The sequence below is a fragment of the Macrotis lagotis genome, chromosome 1 (genome assembly GCF_037893015.1).
Source record: "Macrotis lagotis isolate mMagLag1 chromosome 1, bilby.v1.9.chrom.fasta, whole genome shotgun sequence".
In the NCBI taxonomy this organism is placed as follows: Eukaryota; Metazoa; Chordata; class Mammalia; order Peramelemorphia; family Peramelidae; genus Macrotis; species Macrotis lagotis.
The window spans coordinates 535715754-535734896 of record NC_133658.1 but is presented as its reverse complement, the minus strand read 5'-3'; the positions used below and the strand labels follow the sequence as shown (position 1 = coordinate 535734896).

Below are 19143 nucleotides of genomic sequence, written 5' to 3'. Positions count from 1 at the left end.
CCCGCTTCTGCTTTCGGAGAATGCAAGTCCCAGAACCTGAGAGCCATCCTCCCCTCCCCTCCCCCTCCCCTCCGCCTCCTGCCGCTACTCTAGGAGGATTCCGGCCTCTCCTCTCCTCCCCCGCCCCCGGACAGTCTGCGCATGCGCTCCTGCCTCGGCCTGCCTTCTTCCCAGCGCCCGACCGCTACCTTGCGCCGCTCTAAGCCCAGCCCGAGGCTCCCCCAGGTCTCCAGAGCGCGCCGAAATCCAGAGACGTCAAGGAGGCGGAGCTAGGGCGGGGCCACGACCGAGGAACGCCCGGCGCCACCGGCCTTCCGGCCGGAAGTAGGAAGCTCTCGGCGTGCGCTGATTGGCTCTCGGGGAGGCGCGTGTCTCTGCCCCCGCGCCAGTTCGGGCGCGTTGGCGCGGAATCCTGAGCCGGAGCGTCGCGAGCCATGGCGCCGGTGCACAGCACAGAGTCCGAGCCCGGGAGCAGTGGTGAGCGGGAGGCGGGCGCCCCGCGAGGGCTGCGAGCTCTCGGTGTGGCCGGAGACGGGAACCGGGGGTAGCGATCGGAGCCGCCGGAGAGGAGAGGGGCAGCTCCTCCCGGCGAGGGTCAGCCGAGCGGGGAGCCGCCCCGGCCTCCCCATCTCAGACCCCTCGGCCCCAGGCGCCAGGCCCTCGGGGGGAGGAAGCGGGGCAAGGCTAGAGATTTGCAAACCCAGCGTGTGGGTGAAGCGGGAGTGGTGGCAGCGGTGGCAGCATCACCAGCATCACCAGGTGGCAGACACGCGCCCGCTGCCGGGAGAGCCGCGAAGCCCCTCCTTGTTTTAGCCCTGCCTGGGGGGAGGGGGAGGAGGGCGGCCTGGCGGACCCGGGGCGGGGGCCCCCCGGAAAGGGACAGGCTTAGGTTCTCCATTCCTGAAATGCTTCATTCCGGGACGCCGGTGCTGGCGAACACCCTTGAGATCATCCAGCCCAACCCCTTCGTTTTACAGAGGAGGAAACTGAGACCCAGCCATGGGAGAGAAGAAATCTGCTGCAGGGGTTTTTGCCTGAGAACCTTTAGGCCTCTGAGTGTCCTGACACGTTTTTCGCATTAACTTTCTTCCCCTCCTTTTCCTAAACCTCTGGTTTCTCCATTTAGCTTGAACTTTGGTTGTCAGGTCTTCTATTTCCCCAGTTTCTTGGATACACTTAGTGCTCTTGCCTATTTGCATTCTGATGCCTGCTTGACCCCATGGGAGAGCCTTCCTTGACCCTGTGTCCGAATATTTCAGTCTTAGGAAATGAGCTTTTTATTTTATTTTTTCCCCGTTTGACTCAAATGATAAAGTGCCTGAGAGTGGTGTGGTATCAACAAACTCACATTGAGGATGTGGAACAGATGGTGGTCATTAACTACTACACAAGTACCTTACATCCAGTGTTTTGTGAATTGTGATTGAAGGAACCATATGAGTGGATCTCTTGTCCTTTTTTTTATTGTCTTATTTCTTCTTTGCGCCTTTTTTTTTTTAGGTTTTTGCAAGGCAAATGGGGTTCAGTGGCTTGCCCAAGGCCACACAGCTAGGTAATTATTAAGTGTCTGAGGCCGGATTTGAACTTGGGTACTCCTCACTCCAGGGCCAGTTCTCTATCCTGCCACCTAGCTGCCCCTCTTTGCTCTTTTAAAGAAGATTCATTCTCTCTCTCTCTCTCTCTCTCTCTCTCTCTCTCTCTCTCTCTCTCTCTCTCTCCCCCCCCCCCTCCCTCCCTCCCTCTCTCTCTCCCCCTCCCTCCCTCTCTCTCTCCCCCTCCCCCTCCCTCCCTCTCTCTCTCCCCCTCCCCCTCCCTCCCTCTCTCTCTCTCTCTCTCTTTTTGCAAGGCAATGGGGTTAAGTGGCTTGCCCAAGGCCACACAGCTAGGTAATTATTAAGTGTCTGAGGCCAGATTTGAACTCAGGGACTCCTGACTCTCCAGGGCTGGTGCTTTATCCACTGTGGCCACCTAGCCACCCCACATCCAATGTTTCTTAAGTGCTAGGAAAAATGTCTTTTGATTTTTAAGTTTTCCTCTATATTTTTAAATGGTTTTCAGATTCTTCTAAGTAATTTGCTGGAAGTACTGTGTAATAATTATCTTTGCACACTGGTCATTTGCTTATATGTTTAAAAATAATTTTATTAAAAGTTAGTATTAACATTTAGTGTTCTTATATCAGTATCAGCAGAATGATCAGGAATGAATATCATTAACTCTTCAAGTTAGAATTGGAAAATGCATAATTACCCCAATACAGATATTGAGTTTTCAAGTGAATTTGAGCAATAAGTTCTGTCAAGTCTTGAGTCTCTTTACTTCAAAAAAATCTGATGTCAGTGAAAGACTTTTTCCTTCCTAACTCAGTATTTTTATCTTTTGCCAAATTGATAGCTTCCTAATAATGAAAATTTTCTAATCAGCTTTTGCTTCATTCACCTATTTAAAAATTACAAATGTCAATTTGTTCTCTTCAGTTTTAGAGAAATTGCTTCATTTGAGAGCTGTCATTAAGACAATGTAGTAAACCTAGTTGGTTTAGGTAGCTGTCAGGACTGCATTACAAAGGAAATGTATGAACATTCATCTTGACCTATCACTTAAGCAGTGATTTGCTGTTGAGCCCTTTTATCTTTTAAAAACTGAACTTCATCAGTGAGCATCAAAAATCACTCCTTGGATGATGCTGTGCAATCTAGAAACCACTCTTAAGTTACAGACTGTGATTATGCTGCTTAGATGGGTTTGTGACTGGAATGTTTCCTTTGGATCATGCTGCAAGATTTCATTTATTGTGCTTTTGTGATAGTCTGGTGTCGATAGACTTTCTTTGGGGGTGCCCCAGGTAGTTCTTTTTAGACTTTTGTAATTGCTATAATCAACCTTTTTTTTTTCTATTTTTATCTCTCATTTATACATGTGAAAAAATGGTTTAAAGAGAAAGGATTTCATGCCTAAATTGGAGAGTTGAAGGACCATTATTTTCCTTAGGTACGAGAACATAGGGACAGAAAGACTTAGCTTGGAAGTCTTATAAACAACTGTTGACCTGGATGTGATTTTTTTTTTTTTTTACCTTACTGGAAAGATGAAAAGGGAAGTTTATAATAAAGTATTCTGTAAGCTTCTGATTATTCCTGCTGCTGTACTAGGGGATCTATTGAGAGAAATACTTGATAATAATAGCTAATGATAATAATAATAACTTGCATTTATATAGTGCTTTTGTATGTTGCAAAGAACTTAAATATCCTCAATTTTATCCCACAGTCCTGGAAAGTAATGATACTATCATTACTCTCATTTTACAGATGAGGAAACTAAGACTGAGTTGTTAAATGACTTGCCTAGGGTCACATAACTAGTTAATATTTGAGGCTAGTACAAGTCCAATGTATTGTCCATTGTTGCAGAATTATGAGTAGAGGCTCCTCCTGTCCTTAGCAGCTTGCATCATAGCCTAATACATCAGAACAGGGATTTCATCCGAGTGACTAATCTCATTCCATGAATTTCTGTGTCTGGAAAAATTTGTAATTTAGTAGTCAATTTTGTAATGAGCTTTCCTGAATTTAGCTAAGCTGTTCCTTGATTATATTGATCCTGCTGGAATTTGTGTTCCACCATATGGGTTTCTGGAATGTGGGTTTATCTTCTTGTTGTGATGAGGCAATAGAGACCTCTGAGAGAAACTCACATATACAGAGAATTTGTTTAATGTTTCATTGAGGTCTCATTGATGTGTGATCATTATGCATTTGTCTCTGGTGGTACAGAATACAGCCCATCTATGCTTTCTCATCTTGTGCAATTCTTTTTTTCTCAGGTTCCTTCACAGATTGTTTATCCAGTGTTACTTAATATGCTAAGAGGCCTTGCTTTCAGTCTTTTAATGTTATGTAGGTATTAATGACACAGTTAGATTGTTGTCCCATAACAGTAATTTTCACCATATAACTGACTCATCTTCTTTTCTGATCACCTATTTCTTGAATGAAATCTTTATACTATTCCTTTGGTTTGAGTCATTATTGGTATTCTCTTGCCCAAACATTTAAACTAGCAATAGAATAAAAATGTCATACCTAAAAATAAATGAACAACTAAGCCAGAGTGGTCACATTTTTAGGAATGGGGTATTTCTAAGTACAGGCTTTAAGTAGAGAGCAGTAGAAATAACTTTAGGGTTTTCATTTAAGTCCTTAGCCTATTTCTCTGATCAGTCTGGGTAAACTTCTCGACAATTTTTTGTTTGATAGGGGAGAGAGCAAGATATCTATTGGGATCTGTGGTAGAGTGATAAGGAAGGAAGGAGATGTTTCAGGTGACTGTCATTTCTTTGGACAAGTTCCACAGTAGGCAATGGGGAAAAGTAGGCTCTGAATAGATGTTCTGGAAATGGGCTGGGTTGGACCTTAGGAGGGGAAGGAAGTACAAAAGTTTTATGAAGGATTTTCAATGAGCCAATCCATAAGTGAACTGGAAGTCATTTCTGGATATAAAAGAGGAGGGTGGTGGTTCAGTTCACTTCTTCATCAGACAGCAAGGTAGACTGGAGATACAAGACAAAAAGATAGTCATCTTTGTTCTCCAGGAGCTCATAGTCTAGAGAGGGGAAAACATGTGCATGATGATGGTCAAAGTAACATACAGAGAAGACTGGTGCAAATGTCATCGTACTCATGTGGTCCCCAGTTTGCAACTACATTTTAATCAAATGTTAATTTTCTAGTCCAGATTAGTTTTTTGTTGTTTTTTTTGCTGGACAAAGAAACAAAATTCATTGCTTTGGATTTCTGTGTCCTGTTGATGATAAGTGAAAATGATGAGAGTACTACCAGTGCAAATAGAAATGGTCAACAGACAGAAAGCAGAATATGCAGAAATGACTCTTAAGTCATTGTTCTCAAAAATATGTCAATAAGTGTGAAACCTAGCAGTATGGGACAGAGTTGAAAAAAGATCAGGCTAAATTTGACATTAGATAAACTTGGTTCAAACCCCTTAACATGCTAATAACTCTTTGACTTTGGACAAGTTATATAACTTTTCTGGGCTTAATTTTATTCTTCTTTGGAAGTAGTGGATTGGTTGGATCAGATGTCTTGGGTCCCTTTCAGTTCTAAAACTGTGATCAAGTGAGCCTGACTCCAAGTCCCTGGTGTTTTTTCCACTCATCCTCTTGCCTTCATTATTGACTTCTCTTTTCTGAATTCAGATTCCTTACCTGTAAAAATGAAGTTGTTATGGTAGATGCTATATAAAATTCTTTCTTGCTCTGACAATTTGTAGCTCTAAAAAGATTGTATATCTTAGCTTACATAATAATGACTAAGCTTACTGGTGCTGGTAAAAGTAGAATTTTTAGACCATGAAATGAGGAAGATAGACCAAAGGAGTGCAGTTTTCTAGAGGCAGTAGATTTCTAACTGATGTCTTATAGATCAGGGAGAAATTTAGATGATTTCTGATAAAGTGAAATAACTCCAATTAAACTTGAGTACTATAGTTCTCATTGTATTATATATATTTGGTAATATATTTTAATATTTAAATAACTTGGCAAAATTTGTTAATCTCTAGTCATTATTCATTACTATTCTACACCTATAGGATTTGACCTTATCATGAGTATTATACTTATGAACAAAGTGGATATCACTGAAATAGTATGAGCTACTTTTTAAAAAAGAAAAAAAATCTTTTGTCATATAGCCCTAGCCTCTTTTAGTTAGAGTTGTAGGTTGATGTCTCTTTCTGAGTATAGTCGTTAAATAATAGTTTAAAAGTTTTTGTAGTCTAGAATTTTTTAGAAAATGCTGACATTAATACCATTAAAGAATATTTCTAAATCTAAGGAATTATATTTATAACAAATTTTACCATTTAGTTTTTCTTTCAAATTGCTTAAATTTTCCTTATGAATATGCAGTTTGGGGCTAATATAAGAAATGAATGTTAATAGGCAAAAAAATGGGGAATTTAGTCTGGAGATTGAAATTCTCCCATCTTATGGCATTAATTTGACCTCTATCAGGTATATCAGATTCAGGAAGATCGACGGCTTCCCGTTCTCGGAGGGAAAAGAAATCAGCAAAAGGGCGCCAGGAAGCACTAGAACGATTGAAAAAGACAAAAGCTGGTGAAAAATTTAAATACGAGGTGAGTATTCAGTTCTATTTAGACTTGCACTCTATTCTGTTTGTATTCTGGCTTATATAAGTCTAATCACAGACTAAGAAAGTGTTTTGTGTATCCCTCTCATCATAGTCATTAATTTATAATATTGAGCATGTGCATGGAATTGAGAATTTTATGGGTTGTAGAAGAACTCTTGCAGTTGAAGTTCTTAAAAGGTTGCTAACATTTTGGGTTTTTTTTTTAAACATCACAGTTATTTCTTCATATATTCTATCTCTACCTATTGAACCTTTCCTTTTAATGAAGAAAAGCATCTTAAGCCAAGACAGTTGACACAGAGCTGCCCATGTATATCACATTCCACACCTGTAGTTCTCTCCATTAAGAGACTTTATTTCTTTATTAGTTCTCCAGGGCAGAACTTGTTCACTCCAATTCATATGACTGCTTTTTAATGTATTGAAGGAGGATATTATTTCCTCTGTTAGTGACTACTTCATGTGTATGTATATGTGTACTTCCACCCACACAGGTGACATAGTAGATAATTCATATATATATATATTTTATTAAAAAAACCACAAATTTCCTCAACTTCATTTTTAAAAAAGTTTTTTAAAAAACCCTCTGTCTAAAACTGATTTTGAAATGGAGATTAAGTTTTAGTTTCTCCTCCAGTTATTTTAAATTAACATTATATAGAGCATAGGCTGCTGGACCACCTGGTTTGTACTTTTGCCAGTTTAGATAATCATGCTTTCTTGATAAGATGCAGTAATTTCATATTGCCCTATGGAGTCTTTTTACTTAATGATTTTGATTAGTATTCTTTTTCTGAAGTTTTAAAATCTGGAGTCTGATATATTGAAAAAGGATCTGCCCATCTTTGGAGTCTGGAAATGCCTGTCAGTTTTGTCAGTTCAACTCTTGGGAATACAGAGATGATAGGCTTTAATTTTCTAATCTTGAGAAGAAAGCTGTTTCAAAATTGTCTTAATTACCTAGGATGCAAAAATCAGAAATATCCTTATTCTTAGGTGATCTTGCTTCTACCCTAAAGTTAGATAGTTTATTTCTAGCTTTGTATGTAGTCTTTAGGTACTTAAATAGTCTTTGGTACTTAAAAGAAAAGAAACTAGTGATTATATAGTTGTTTAAATTATACATATTTGTACATTTTGTTAAGAATATATGGTCATTATGTTGCAAGCATTGATAGATGTAGCATTTGTTTTTGTTTAACTGTTCGTCTTTGTTACCATAGAGTGTTCATGCAGATGGGGAAGGTTACATGTCCAGAAATGATTTGTGTAAAAATAAATCATCAATATAAATTACTTTAAAAAAATCATTAAAAATATTTTTGTTTGACTCTAGAATTTGTTTTCTAACTATATTATTATGTGAATTGGGAAGGGCAGCTGCTTTACATTTTTACTTACGTTTGGCTCAGTAGGATGAAATAGTAGTAAAGGTAATTTCATTCCAGCATCATCATCCGACATTGAAGGAGGGAGCTAGTTCAGAAGCTTTTGGGGAATATGGAAAACAAGCTTGAAAATTTCATGTTTAAAATCCCCAAAGCATATAATCAAGGGCTGACTATATTTCAGTTTGTTTTTGGTAAAGTAGATGAGTAATTGACAGTGTGACAAGCATGTTATGCTAATAGAGCTGTTGAGTATTATCTAAACAGTTTGAGCTAGAAGGGGCCTTAGAGATCATCCAGTTCAGTCAATACATTTTTATAGCTGAGCCACAAACCTAAAAAAACACCAAATTTCTTTTCAAAAGTCATACCACTAAATAGTGACAGAACACCAACCCAGATATACTGTTGTTCAGTCATTTCAGTCATGTCTGACTCTTTGTGACCCTATTCAACGTTTGGGAAAGAAACTAGAGTGGTTTTTTATTTACTTCTGTAAGTCATTTTGAAAATGAAGAAACTGAGACAAACAGGGTTAAGTAATTTACTCAGTCTCACATAGCTAGTAGGTGTATATGGCTGGATTTGATCTCGGATCTTCTTGACTCCAGGCCAGACACTCTATCCACTGTGTCACTTAACCACCATACCATACTCCCTTTCCCTATTTTAACATCCACTTTAAGGAAAATCTTTTATGTAATAGCACTGCAGGATTGAACTAAATTTTTTGGTTGTTACTACTCTTTTCAGACTTTTTAGGTCTTCCATTTTATGTCTCAAAGTCTATATTCAGTACAGCCTTTTAATGTTTTCATTTGCTCTGAATTTAAACTATGATTTTTTTTTTATGATGTTGGCAGGTGGAGGACTTTACAAGTGTTTATGATGAAGTTGATGAAGATCAGTACTCAAGAATGGTCCAGGCACGCCAGGATGATGACTGGATTGTGGATGATGGTAGGGCATACAAAATTCCCTGTATGAATTCATTGTGTCATTCTTGTTCATACAATCCAAATGGTCAAATGTTGCTCTTGTGGAACATACCCATCAAAACACGTTTTTATATTTTTGCTTAGGACATTAAAAAAAAATTATGACTGTGTCCTAACCTGAAATTCTTGAAATTAGCTGAGTTAAAAAACTCCAAACTTTAACAGTTTCCCTTGAATAATGGATATAAGACAGATTTGAGTGATGACTACTTAAAAGGAGAAATTGCTTTTGATTAGTTGAATTAAGAGAATTATCTCTTGTGTTCACCTTTGACTAGATTGAAAAGGTAATCCTTAGATGGAGTAATTGAAAAGGGAATGCCTATTTGTGCACCATTGAAGTGTGCTTTAGTTTAATCACAGATTGAATCAAGAAAGATGACTGACCCTTTGTTTAACTTCGGAGAGCAGGTAGGGATGAGGGGAAAGGAATACCTTTTGTTTTCTAGAAATATAAATGCTTCTTGAAGGGTACACAGTGATATTAGTATTTTAGTTTTCTTTCATAAATGAGACCTAATCCTAACCTAAACCTTGTACCTTGCTTTATCTTGCTGAAGGAATTTGTCTTTTTTTTTTTCTTGAATACTAGAAAATCTAAGAAGGCCTTGTTTCGGTCAGAGAAAATTTCATTTAACATGGAAACTCTGCTCCTTTGAATCTCCCTTCAAGCAATAAAATTTATAAAAATAAACACATAGAAAATTTGCCTCTAGTGGCATTTAGCTAAATAAATAAAGTATTAAGGTTTTCCTCCATATTCTTGAATTGATATTCCCTTTGGAAAAGTTTATGTATTTTCATATTATCTGCTTAAGTGTTGTGTGGGAAGGGAAGGGATAATCAAGTAAACTCTGGATGATCATTTTTTGTTTGAGATTTTAAAATGTCATTTGAAGGGAAGACAGGTCTCATCAACATCCATGAGGGACCCCAAACACATGTACAGTAATGTTCTATGATTCTTTCAGGTTATATAGGAATCTGAAGGAGCAAGGCAATGCTATTATTGATTGTAATCCCAGACTGTCCATATATGGATTGTAGGATCTGGTTCAAGAATAGAGAGTTGGTTTCTGACCCCTTTCCTCATAACTGACCTGAGCTACCTACCCTGTTCGCTTTTTGTCTGAAGGTGGAAGACTCATCTTTAGATGCTTGTGGTAGTGATTCCAATTCTTTAATAGAACAAACCACCAGCTATACGCTGAGTCACATCTACTCTGGGCCAAATCATCCATCCTGTTTACATTGTTGTATATATTGTAGTTTTCTCCCCCCCACCCCCATCCACTGGGAGATATTATTCCAAGACTCCAGTGACTACCTGAAACTAAAGATAGTACCAAACCTCATACAGTCCTTGTTTTGCCTTTTAACCCCTGTTTTACATTACTGTGTGCACTTTCTCTATTCTTAACTTTTGGCTCAGTGCTCTGTGACTTCCTGCTTTCCCCCAACCCCTCAAAACAAAAAAATAAAAAACCCTCCAAATGAAAGCAAAATGATGTGCCACCATTGGATTTGGCACTGAGCTTGAGACCTCCAGAGGAACTCTTTGCCTTACTCCTCCCATCTTCCTATGTCTGTCTTCCATACATACCTTGGGTATTGTATGTCTGTTCTCAGCCCTCATGTGCTCTTGAGCTATATGCTGGCCCTCTCCTTCCAAGAGTACTTGATCGCCTTTTGGATTCCCTCATTCCCCAGAAATTTTTTGTTGTTTTTGGGCAACTGAAACTGCAGAAAGCAAAAACCAGGGATTGTGGTGGGAGTAGGGGAAACTGCTGTCTTTGTTATATAGAAAATCAATAGAGCTGAAGTTGTGTGCTTGACTCTCAGCAGTGTATTCCTGATGTACATGCTGGGTGATGTGGAAGTGGCATCATATGAATTGATGCATCATTTCCTTAGGTAGGGTTAAAATGCCAGAAATGCTAGAAAAAAAATTGCTCACAATGGCTTACTTTATTCTTGCAGATGGCATTGGCTATGTAGAAGATGGTCGGGAGATTTTTGATGAAGAGCTTGATGATGATGCATTTGATGTCAATAAGAAAGGTGTGAATATATAATTTTTCAAGAGCTTGGTTATTAATTGTTAAGAAGAATTGTCCAGAGTTGACTTACTATATGGGATTCTAGAGTAGTTGGCCTGTCACATCTTTCTTTGGAGCCAAAGTATCTTTTATTAAAAGTATATATATATATTTGTAGATATCATTTATTGTTACATTCTAAATATCTCAGCTATTCTTGAGGATCTTTTTCTTCTAGAGGACTATCTCATAAAACAAGGCATTTTTTTTGAAGGGGGAAAAAAGAAAAAGAGGAAGATAAAAAAATTCAATAACATGAATAAAGTCTAAAAATATATGCAGTGTTATATACCCATGGACCTCCTACTTCTGCAGAGGTGTGAGAGGCACTTTTCTGTGGGTCTGAACCTGTTCTTTGGAATTCTGCAAGATTCTCTTCTAATCATTTTGTGATTTCTTTATTTTTGTTCCTTCCTAAAAAGAGTGCATAAAATATGATTTTTCTTACTAAGTCCTTGATAATATGTATTCTCAATTCCTTGTGCACCAAAAAAAAAAAAAAGGCAGATGTCTTTAATTTACCACTTTGGGTTATTTGGGTGAGCACACAGACATTTCTAATTAACTTATATTCTGGCAGGAAAAAGTGATAAAGCTTTCAAAGACAAGAAGAACATAAGAAAGACTGTGGTATCAAAGCCAAATAATATCAAGTCAATGTTTATGGCAAGTGCTGGAAAGAAAACTGCAGATGTGAGTGTTTCAGTTTTTTTGTTTTTTACATTCAAAAGTGAATTGAGTAGTCTTTTTAAAAAAAGTCATCATAATTTTCCAGTATTACCTTTCTCACCTCAGTGGAATTCTCTTGGTTATCAGAGAAGCCTAGTTAAGCAACTAACTGATCTTAGTTGACAGCATTTGTAATCTTTGACATTTCTTTTCCCCAAATTCCCTACCTAGGTGAGGAGGGTGTCTTTTTTTTTTTTTAAGTTTTTGCAAGGCAAATGGGGTTAAGTGGCTTGCCCATGGCCACACAGCTAGGTAATTATTAAGTGTCTGAGACTGAATTTGAACCCAGGTACTCCAGGACCGGTGCTTTATCCACTGCGCCACCTAGCCACCCCGATGTCTTTTTTTTTTTTTTTAATCTGTCATCTAAAATCAGTAGTGGCCATTCATTTAATTGGAGTTTCATTGTCTTTTTAGTGGTGTTTTCGTTGGTAATAATTTGGTTTATACACTGCTTGGTTCAGTCTTTATCAATTCATTTAAGTCCACATTTCTGAATTTCTTTAATTATGTTCTTTCTTTTCTTCTTCTTTTCCCTATTCCTCCCCACCCCTGGCAATTTATCAGTAATTTAATCTTAGTGGCTTGGAGCACTGAGGGGTTAAGTAGCTTGTTTATTTCCACAGGTTGATCTTCAACCCAGCTATCCTTGACTAAAATATCAGCCATCTATTCTTAACTTTTCCCTTGCTGCTTTTGTTATAATCATATTTCATATCATCTGTTTCACAATTTATTCAACCATTCCACAAGTGGATAGTTGAACATCCACTTTGTTTCCAGTTAGTTGCTACAACCAAGAGTGCTGCCATGAATATTTTGTTAATTTTCTGCCTTTGATATCCTGGTATACGTGTGTACTAGTACTAGCTGGTTTGAAGGGTATAAGCACTTTTTAATTAACTTTCTCATATAACTCCAAATTGTTTTTTGTATTATTTGGACCAGTGAATTAAAACTTCTATTGAGCACATAGATATTCAGAGGTTTTCCAAAGTGAACTTTTTAAGCTAGAAAATGGGATTTGAATATTCATAATTATTTTTCTTGTAAGTAACATTGTAGTCAAACCTCTGGAGGTTACTGGGTGAAATTCAGTTTATACAATATGAATTTTCAAGTGGGACAGGGTCATTCAAATGCACATGATGCTCTAGGCAACTTGTGGAATGAGAATGAAACATCAGATTGAGATGTATAGAATTGGGCTTTCATATATGCAGGTGTTAGAACCACGAAAGTGGATGAACTGTTAGTAGAAAAAGCCAAGCACTAACCTGTCCTACCCTCACTTCACAGACATGTTAGCTTGATGTTCTTGATTTCTAGGTACATGTACTAGGCCTTTTCATCCTTCTCTTATACAACTTTGCTGACTTTGACACTATTTCTTGTATACAGAGGAAACTTTTGTATTTATATATAGATAAGCTATATGTTTTTAATCATCTTTTGGTTTTGTTTTCCAGAAAATTGTTGACTTGTCAAAAGATGATTTGCTAGGGGACATTCTGCAGGATCTTAATGCTTCAGTAAGTTATATTTTGAACTCCATAATGATGAAGAGATTCAATAATCATGATAATAATGATGACTTTAAAAAAATTTGCTTTTGTATGGGCCTGCAATTTCAGGGATATAGGGAACTTATTTGAGGAAATATTTACCAGGACAGGTCAGCAGTTGTTCTGCAACTTAAGAGTCTTCATTATCTGGTGCACTCAGAAGTTCAGTGAGTTGTCCAGGGTTACAGAGCCAGTGTATGTCAGAGGTGGACTTGAACCCACATCTTTCTAACTGCTGCTCTGTCCTCTATATCTGATCACTTGTATTTTTAATCTGATTAAAAGAAAAACTAACAAAACCCCATTCTTCAGTTGGATCACCTACCTCTATTATGATGGATGAATAGTTTTCAGCAGTTACCAGCTGTGTGGTTATGTATTTGACATGTATAGGTGTTCATTCAGGTATATTCAAGATTCTGTTCTGTAGAAGTATATATTCTTTGTGTTCAATAGCTATAGTTCATTTTTTAAATGGTTCAAATCCTATCAATCTGAAACAGTTTCAACCATGAATGACTTGCTTTCCCTAGGTTTAGGTGGGGATTGATGGAGAAGTCAGTTGCAAATGCTTGCGACTGACAACAGAACTCATAAGAATTGTGTCCTTGTTCATAAGTCAGTTCCCTTTCTTTTGAATGGCCAGGGATTAAAATCATTAGTACCTCCATTGTCTCCCTTCAAATCTGTGCTGTTTTCTTAAACTCAGTGTCCTGGAAAGACAGATGGAAAGAATGTTTAATTTTTAAGAGAAATAATTGGTATGGGGTGGATTTGATGTCTGTTTCGTTTTTCTAGAGGCACTATGGTTCTGTTGCTATAGTAACCACTTTGCATGAGCATATATGTTGTATGGGGGAGGAGAAACAAAAAAGCATTATTTGTTGGGCTTCATTGGGTGAAGGAACATACTTTTTCTGTCTTGTGATAAGCCAAGCATGGCAGTGAGTCTCTCTTAACCCTTCGTTTCAGACACCTCAGATAACTCCACCATCTGTAATGATGCTAAAGAAGAAAAGACCCACTGGAGCTTCACTGAATCCTTTTTCTGTGCAGATACCCAAGGTAAATAAAGTGTGTCTCAAATAGATTCACAGCTATTTTTTCTGCAAGACGGAAATCCTCTATATTTTCTCCTGGTCTGTAGACTTAATGTCTTTTGATTTTTGATTTTCTGTATCTCTCCCTCATCATTATGTTGTTCCCTGTACCTCAAAAACATGTTGCATTAGCATGCCTCTTACTTTTGCATATTTTGTGATACCCTTACATTTGTGGATAAGTACTATATTTAAGTTACATTGACTGTAGTACTGAAAGATGAGAAAATTTTTATTCCTATACACCATTGTATTTCTTTATATGTACTTAGCTGAAGTAACAATGAAGCAACTATAGTCACCTATTGTAAATAGGAGTGCTTCTCTTTTATTTTACTGGTGCTTGCTGGTTAGTAGAGTCAGTTTGTATAGTCATGGACAGAAGACTTTTTTTTTCCTTAATATTTTTAGACAACTCCTTTGGGGAAAAATGATGTCTCTGTTTCAAGAAAGGAATCTCCTGTGACTCCTGTTCATCTCAAACATGCTGATTATGTGGTCAAGCCTGGTGGTATAAAGCAGAAGCACAAGGACATTGAACGAATGCAAAGTATGGTAGTAAATTGTGGTCCTGTGGAGGTGCAACTGGAAGATACTTCTGAAGGTATTATGTTGTTTTAAGTTGTAAATAATTGAAAAACTTGCATTTTGAATTATGAGGAAGCTTTTTAAAAGTACAATTCAGTTATTGATTTTGAAATGAAAATACAGTTTTTCAAGAAGTATGATAGTATTTTTGTTTCTGCTGACATGCTGGGATCCTTAGCCACCATATGTGATTATCACAACAAGAATGTTTGATGCTTCTAGGAGAGAAGACAGTGAAAGAGGAGGAGGAAAAAGAAGAAGAAAAAGGTTTGATGGATTTTGAAGATGGAGACTTTGATGAACCTATGGAAGATGAGGAAACTGATATTCTCCCCAAAGTTAACAATACTCAGGAAGAAGTGAAGGAACAGGAAAAAAGTGTGCAGCCAGAGTTGTCATATTTGTAAGAACTATTGATTAAGAATTAACTTCATTTGCTTGATTTACTTTTAATTATTCTCTTGCAAATAGAATTTATATGATTTTCATGTGATTTCTTCAGAGATCGTTTTCTCCCAGATGTTTTTTGTTGGGACAAAATGGATCAAGAAGATGAAAGCAATTTGCTAACCCAAGAAATTCAAGTAGATTCAAATCTCCTTCCATTGGTAAAAGGGACAGATAGTGATCAAGTCTTTCTGTTTTATTGGCTGGATGCTTATGAAGATCAGTATAATCAACCAGGTAATCATGTTTGTACTCTATTGTCCCGACACAGGGTTTCCTCTAAAAATGTCATTTGAAGATTGTAACATAATGATACTGGGAAAATATCTCTTCATTTAGTATTACAATGTAAATAAGTGAATATTCAGTCATTCCTCTATCCTATGTATTTTTGGAAGGGAGCAGAAGCATGAAAATTAAAAAAAAAAGCAGTTTCAAAATTAGGGTTTTTTTTGGTGTTTACATGTGTTTTTGTTTAAAGAAAAATTTTAAACTTAAAAGTCAATAACAGTCAAAAATAGAAAATAAGTAGTCATCTTATCCTAAATATTTAGCAATATAAGCCAAATAAATGAACAAATACCAAACCAAGAAGAGGTTTCTGTTGCCTTCTGAATCTGCTTGAAATTCAGTCACTATTGACTCTGTTTACCTTTCCTTTTTTTTTAAAAAAAATAGTTGGGGTTGATATATATAATTATGGTTCTGCTGATTTCACTTTGCCTCAGTTCATATTATTCTTTTCATATTTCTTCAGATACTTCATATTTATTATGGTATCATAAGATTACATTATTATACCATGTTTTAATCATTTTTCCAATTGTTGATTGTTGAGGTTGTTTCTTTTTTTTTGTCCTATTACAAATACAGCAGTTATGGATATCAGAAATATATTTTCATACACACACACACACACACACATACATGTATACTTTGTGCGTAAAAAAAATAGCATTTCACTTTAGGCAAAAATGAGGAGTTGGAAGCTGTTCAGTTCCCAGTTCCCCTATTTTGTTCTGGGATTTATAACTGGAAGGGACCTCAGAGACAAACTAGTCTAACATTCCTTTTTTCCTCTCTTTTTATATCTGTGAAAACTGAGACCCAAGGAGTTTAATAGTTTGTGTAAGGATATAGAAGATACAGTAAGTAGTCAAGTTGAAATTTGAACCCAGGTCCTCTGACTTTTGTCTTTTTCCAAGTGACAATAATGCTTTTTCCTTTTCCTATAATCTGTTCTGAAAATGGAAATTTCGTATTTTCTGAGACTAGTGAAAAATATCAACTTAGAACTGACATCTCATGTTTCTAGAACAAGGAATGTGGTTCAATATTTGAATTTCTAAAACTATGCAAAATTGGATATCAATAAAGCAATTAAGCAGAATAAGGGTTAATTTTTACAATTATCTACAAAGGTGTTGGTTATAACAGTAAAATGGTTGGTGGAAATATTCATAAAATAACATGCTGATGTTTATAAATTTATTCAATAAAGAATAGATTGACTTTAAATATTCACCCTATCATTTTACCTATTATACACACACACACACACACACACACACACACACACACACACACACACACAGTTTTTGCCAGGCGATGAATAAGAATCTGTTCTCATTTCTTTAATTTCCTCCAATATGCCAGTTGAAAATGGACTAGTAACAACTGTTGACTAAGACTATGGTAAATGAGTTCTCTATATGTAGTCGGTATACAAAGGGTGGCAATTGCTGCTATTGAATCTGAGACTTGAAAGCATGTATTATTGGCGGTGATTTTTAAAAAATGGTTAGAGAAGGGTTGGCATAGGGATGGATGGATGGATGGATTGAACTTTAGACAGTTTCTAGTAAAATAGACCTCCTTACATAGTTTGTTTAATTGGTTCTTCATTGACAGGTCTTAAGTTCTGAAAACTCAAGTACAAAGTGTTTTTTTCTTTTCCCAGGTGAAAGCTATTTTCTACTTCTTGAAAAATAGTATCCAGGTAGGGTCATGGAAAAAGTCAAGAGACATAGGTTTAAGTTCGAGTATGTCACATGACTGCCAAGTAACCTTGAGAATAATAATTTAATTTCTCTGGGCCCCAGATTTTTCATCTTTAAAAGGGAAAAGATGGACTCGAAGATTTCTAAATTCTTTTCCAGATCAAATAATCTGAATATTTTTAGGGGCACAAAAATTTTGAAATGACAGGTTTTTAGAGATTCAGTTTGAGATAAAAAAGGATAACCAAGTAGAAAAACTTTGTGTAACAATTATCTTGTCATGCTCATAGTTGTTGCTGAAATCTTAGGTCTTTTTCTCAAAAATCTTTGAAAGCATTCAAGAACAAAAATAAAATACCATTTGAGTCATTTATAGCAAATTTTTAATAGGAGAAAATACTCTTTTTTCTGATAATAATCTACAAACCAATTATTTCCATATTTGAGATCATAGACCCAAGTTAAATGTTAGAAATGATCTAGTCTAATTTCACCATTTTACATATGAGGAAAACAGACTTAGTGAGAAATGAAATTGACTTGCCTAGTCAATGGGATACAGAAAAATGTGGACCACTTAGAAGCAGAACAATGTAGATTGTCTGATTTGTGCATCTAGGCACTAGAGGATTTGAACTTTTTCCATAATACCTAGTCTTTGCTCTCCAAAAGCTTATAGTACAGTAGAGGGTAAGACAATATAATACCCATTATATAAGTGCCTTTGAGTGGTAGAAAACTTACATTTTTTGTTAGATCTGAGAGGTAAATGACATTAAGTTGGGAATGACAACTTCATGTAAGGGGTAGAAGAGGATCAAGATAGACCTGTAGAGAGGAGTTTGGGATTGAATTTTAAAGAATAGGATTGAATTAAACAGAGTTGCAGGTTTTGGGAATTGGATGAGCAAAAGTGTAAGAGATGAAGGCGTTTATGGGGAGTGGCAGGGGGATGTTTTGGCTTTGCCTGGAGTGCTTGGAAAGGATTAGTTTGAAACAAAGGTAAGAAAGTAAAGTGTTGTTAGATTGTAGAGGAACCTGAACCTGAATCTGAGAAGAGGAATTTATATGATATCCATGAATGTGGAGTTGCTGAAGATGTTTTAGTAGAAGGGTGATGTGGCCAGTTCCATTCCCAAGAAAAATTATTCTAGTAATAATAATATGAAGACTGAACTGAAGGTCGAGTACAATAGAGGAAGGAAAACAAGGTCTCCTGGCTTGCAGTTCTATGCTTGCTTTCTTATATTCTGCTGTTTCTTAGTTGATCTACAGTTGTATATCTTTCTTTTTGACTGATGGCAAGGGGTTAAAGAAGAGATTGCTTCAGAATTTTTTTCCCTCTTTAATCTCGAGGGATTGAACAGCTTCATCATGATAGCAGGTAATGATCACTTGGTGAAATCAATGCCACTAATAGAAAATAACTACTCCAAAAGACCCTGCTATTGTTTCTCAGTCTCTTAGAGATTCTAAGTAAGTCAGTGGTTGCTGAATGCTACATAATTATGAAAAGATTTTTACTCTTTGCATATGGGAAGATATCCTGTCTTCATTATGACTTTTTCAAGGTTGAATAATCCTGACTGCACCTGGTTTCAGTGAGTAACTTTGGGGGGAATATTCTCTTTGTTTACCATGATCTTTTTGTGGCAAATGAGGCATAAACAGTGTCAAATGCTTTGCGTGAAGTGTGATATTAGTTTGACTGTAAAATGAGCTGTTTCAATTTTTGAAGCTAGTTGTAGGGATTTTATTTTCCTTTGCTTGGAATTTTTTCTTCTATTTTCTTAAACTGTTGTGAAATGAAACTTCATTTTTCTCAGCTACCTTATACTTTTATTATTGTCTTTCTTCTTTCCTTCCTGATTATTTGCTTTCTCTCACCTCCTTGCAACCCTTTCCCCTGAACTTTTAATTGTAAGAGTAGCCAGGTGATGCAGTGGATAGATCGCTGGCCTTGGAGTCAGGAAAATGGGAGTTCGAATCCAGCCTCAGACACTGGTCATGTACTAGCTGTGTGACCTTGGGCAAGTCACTTAACCTT

The 19143-nt window shown here is 36.9% G+C and overlaps 1 protein-coding gene across 3 annotated transcripts in view; it reads left to right on the top strand.

Moving 5' to 3' along the window:
- The first annotated feature begins 394 nt into the window (after window positions 1-394).
- The window catches only part of POLA1 (DNA polymerase alpha 1, catalytic subunit), a 336395-nt gene continuing 317646 nt past the window's right edge, over window positions 395-19143 (top strand). For all 3 annotated transcript variants that reach the window (XM_074214225.1, XM_074214224.1, XM_074214226.1), the window contains exons 1-10: window positions 395-477; window positions 6038-6162; window positions 8434-8530; window positions 10549-10629; window positions 11248-11360; window positions 12866-12928; window positions 13934-14026; window positions 14473-14665; window positions 14872-15052; window positions 15152-15333. In XM_074214225.1, coding sequence (XP_074070326.1) covers window positions 435-477; window positions 6038-6162; window positions 8434-8530; window positions 10549-10629; window positions 11248-11360; window positions 12866-12928; window positions 13934-14026; window positions 14473-14665; window positions 14872-15052; window positions 15152-15333 — 1171 coding nt within the window. In that variant the 5' untranslated portion in view covers window positions 395-434. The remainder of the gene's footprint in view (window positions 478-6037; window positions 6163-8433; window positions 8531-10548; window positions 10630-11247; window positions 11361-12865; window positions 12929-13933; window positions 14027-14472; window positions 14666-14871; window positions 15053-15151; window positions 15334-19143) is intronic.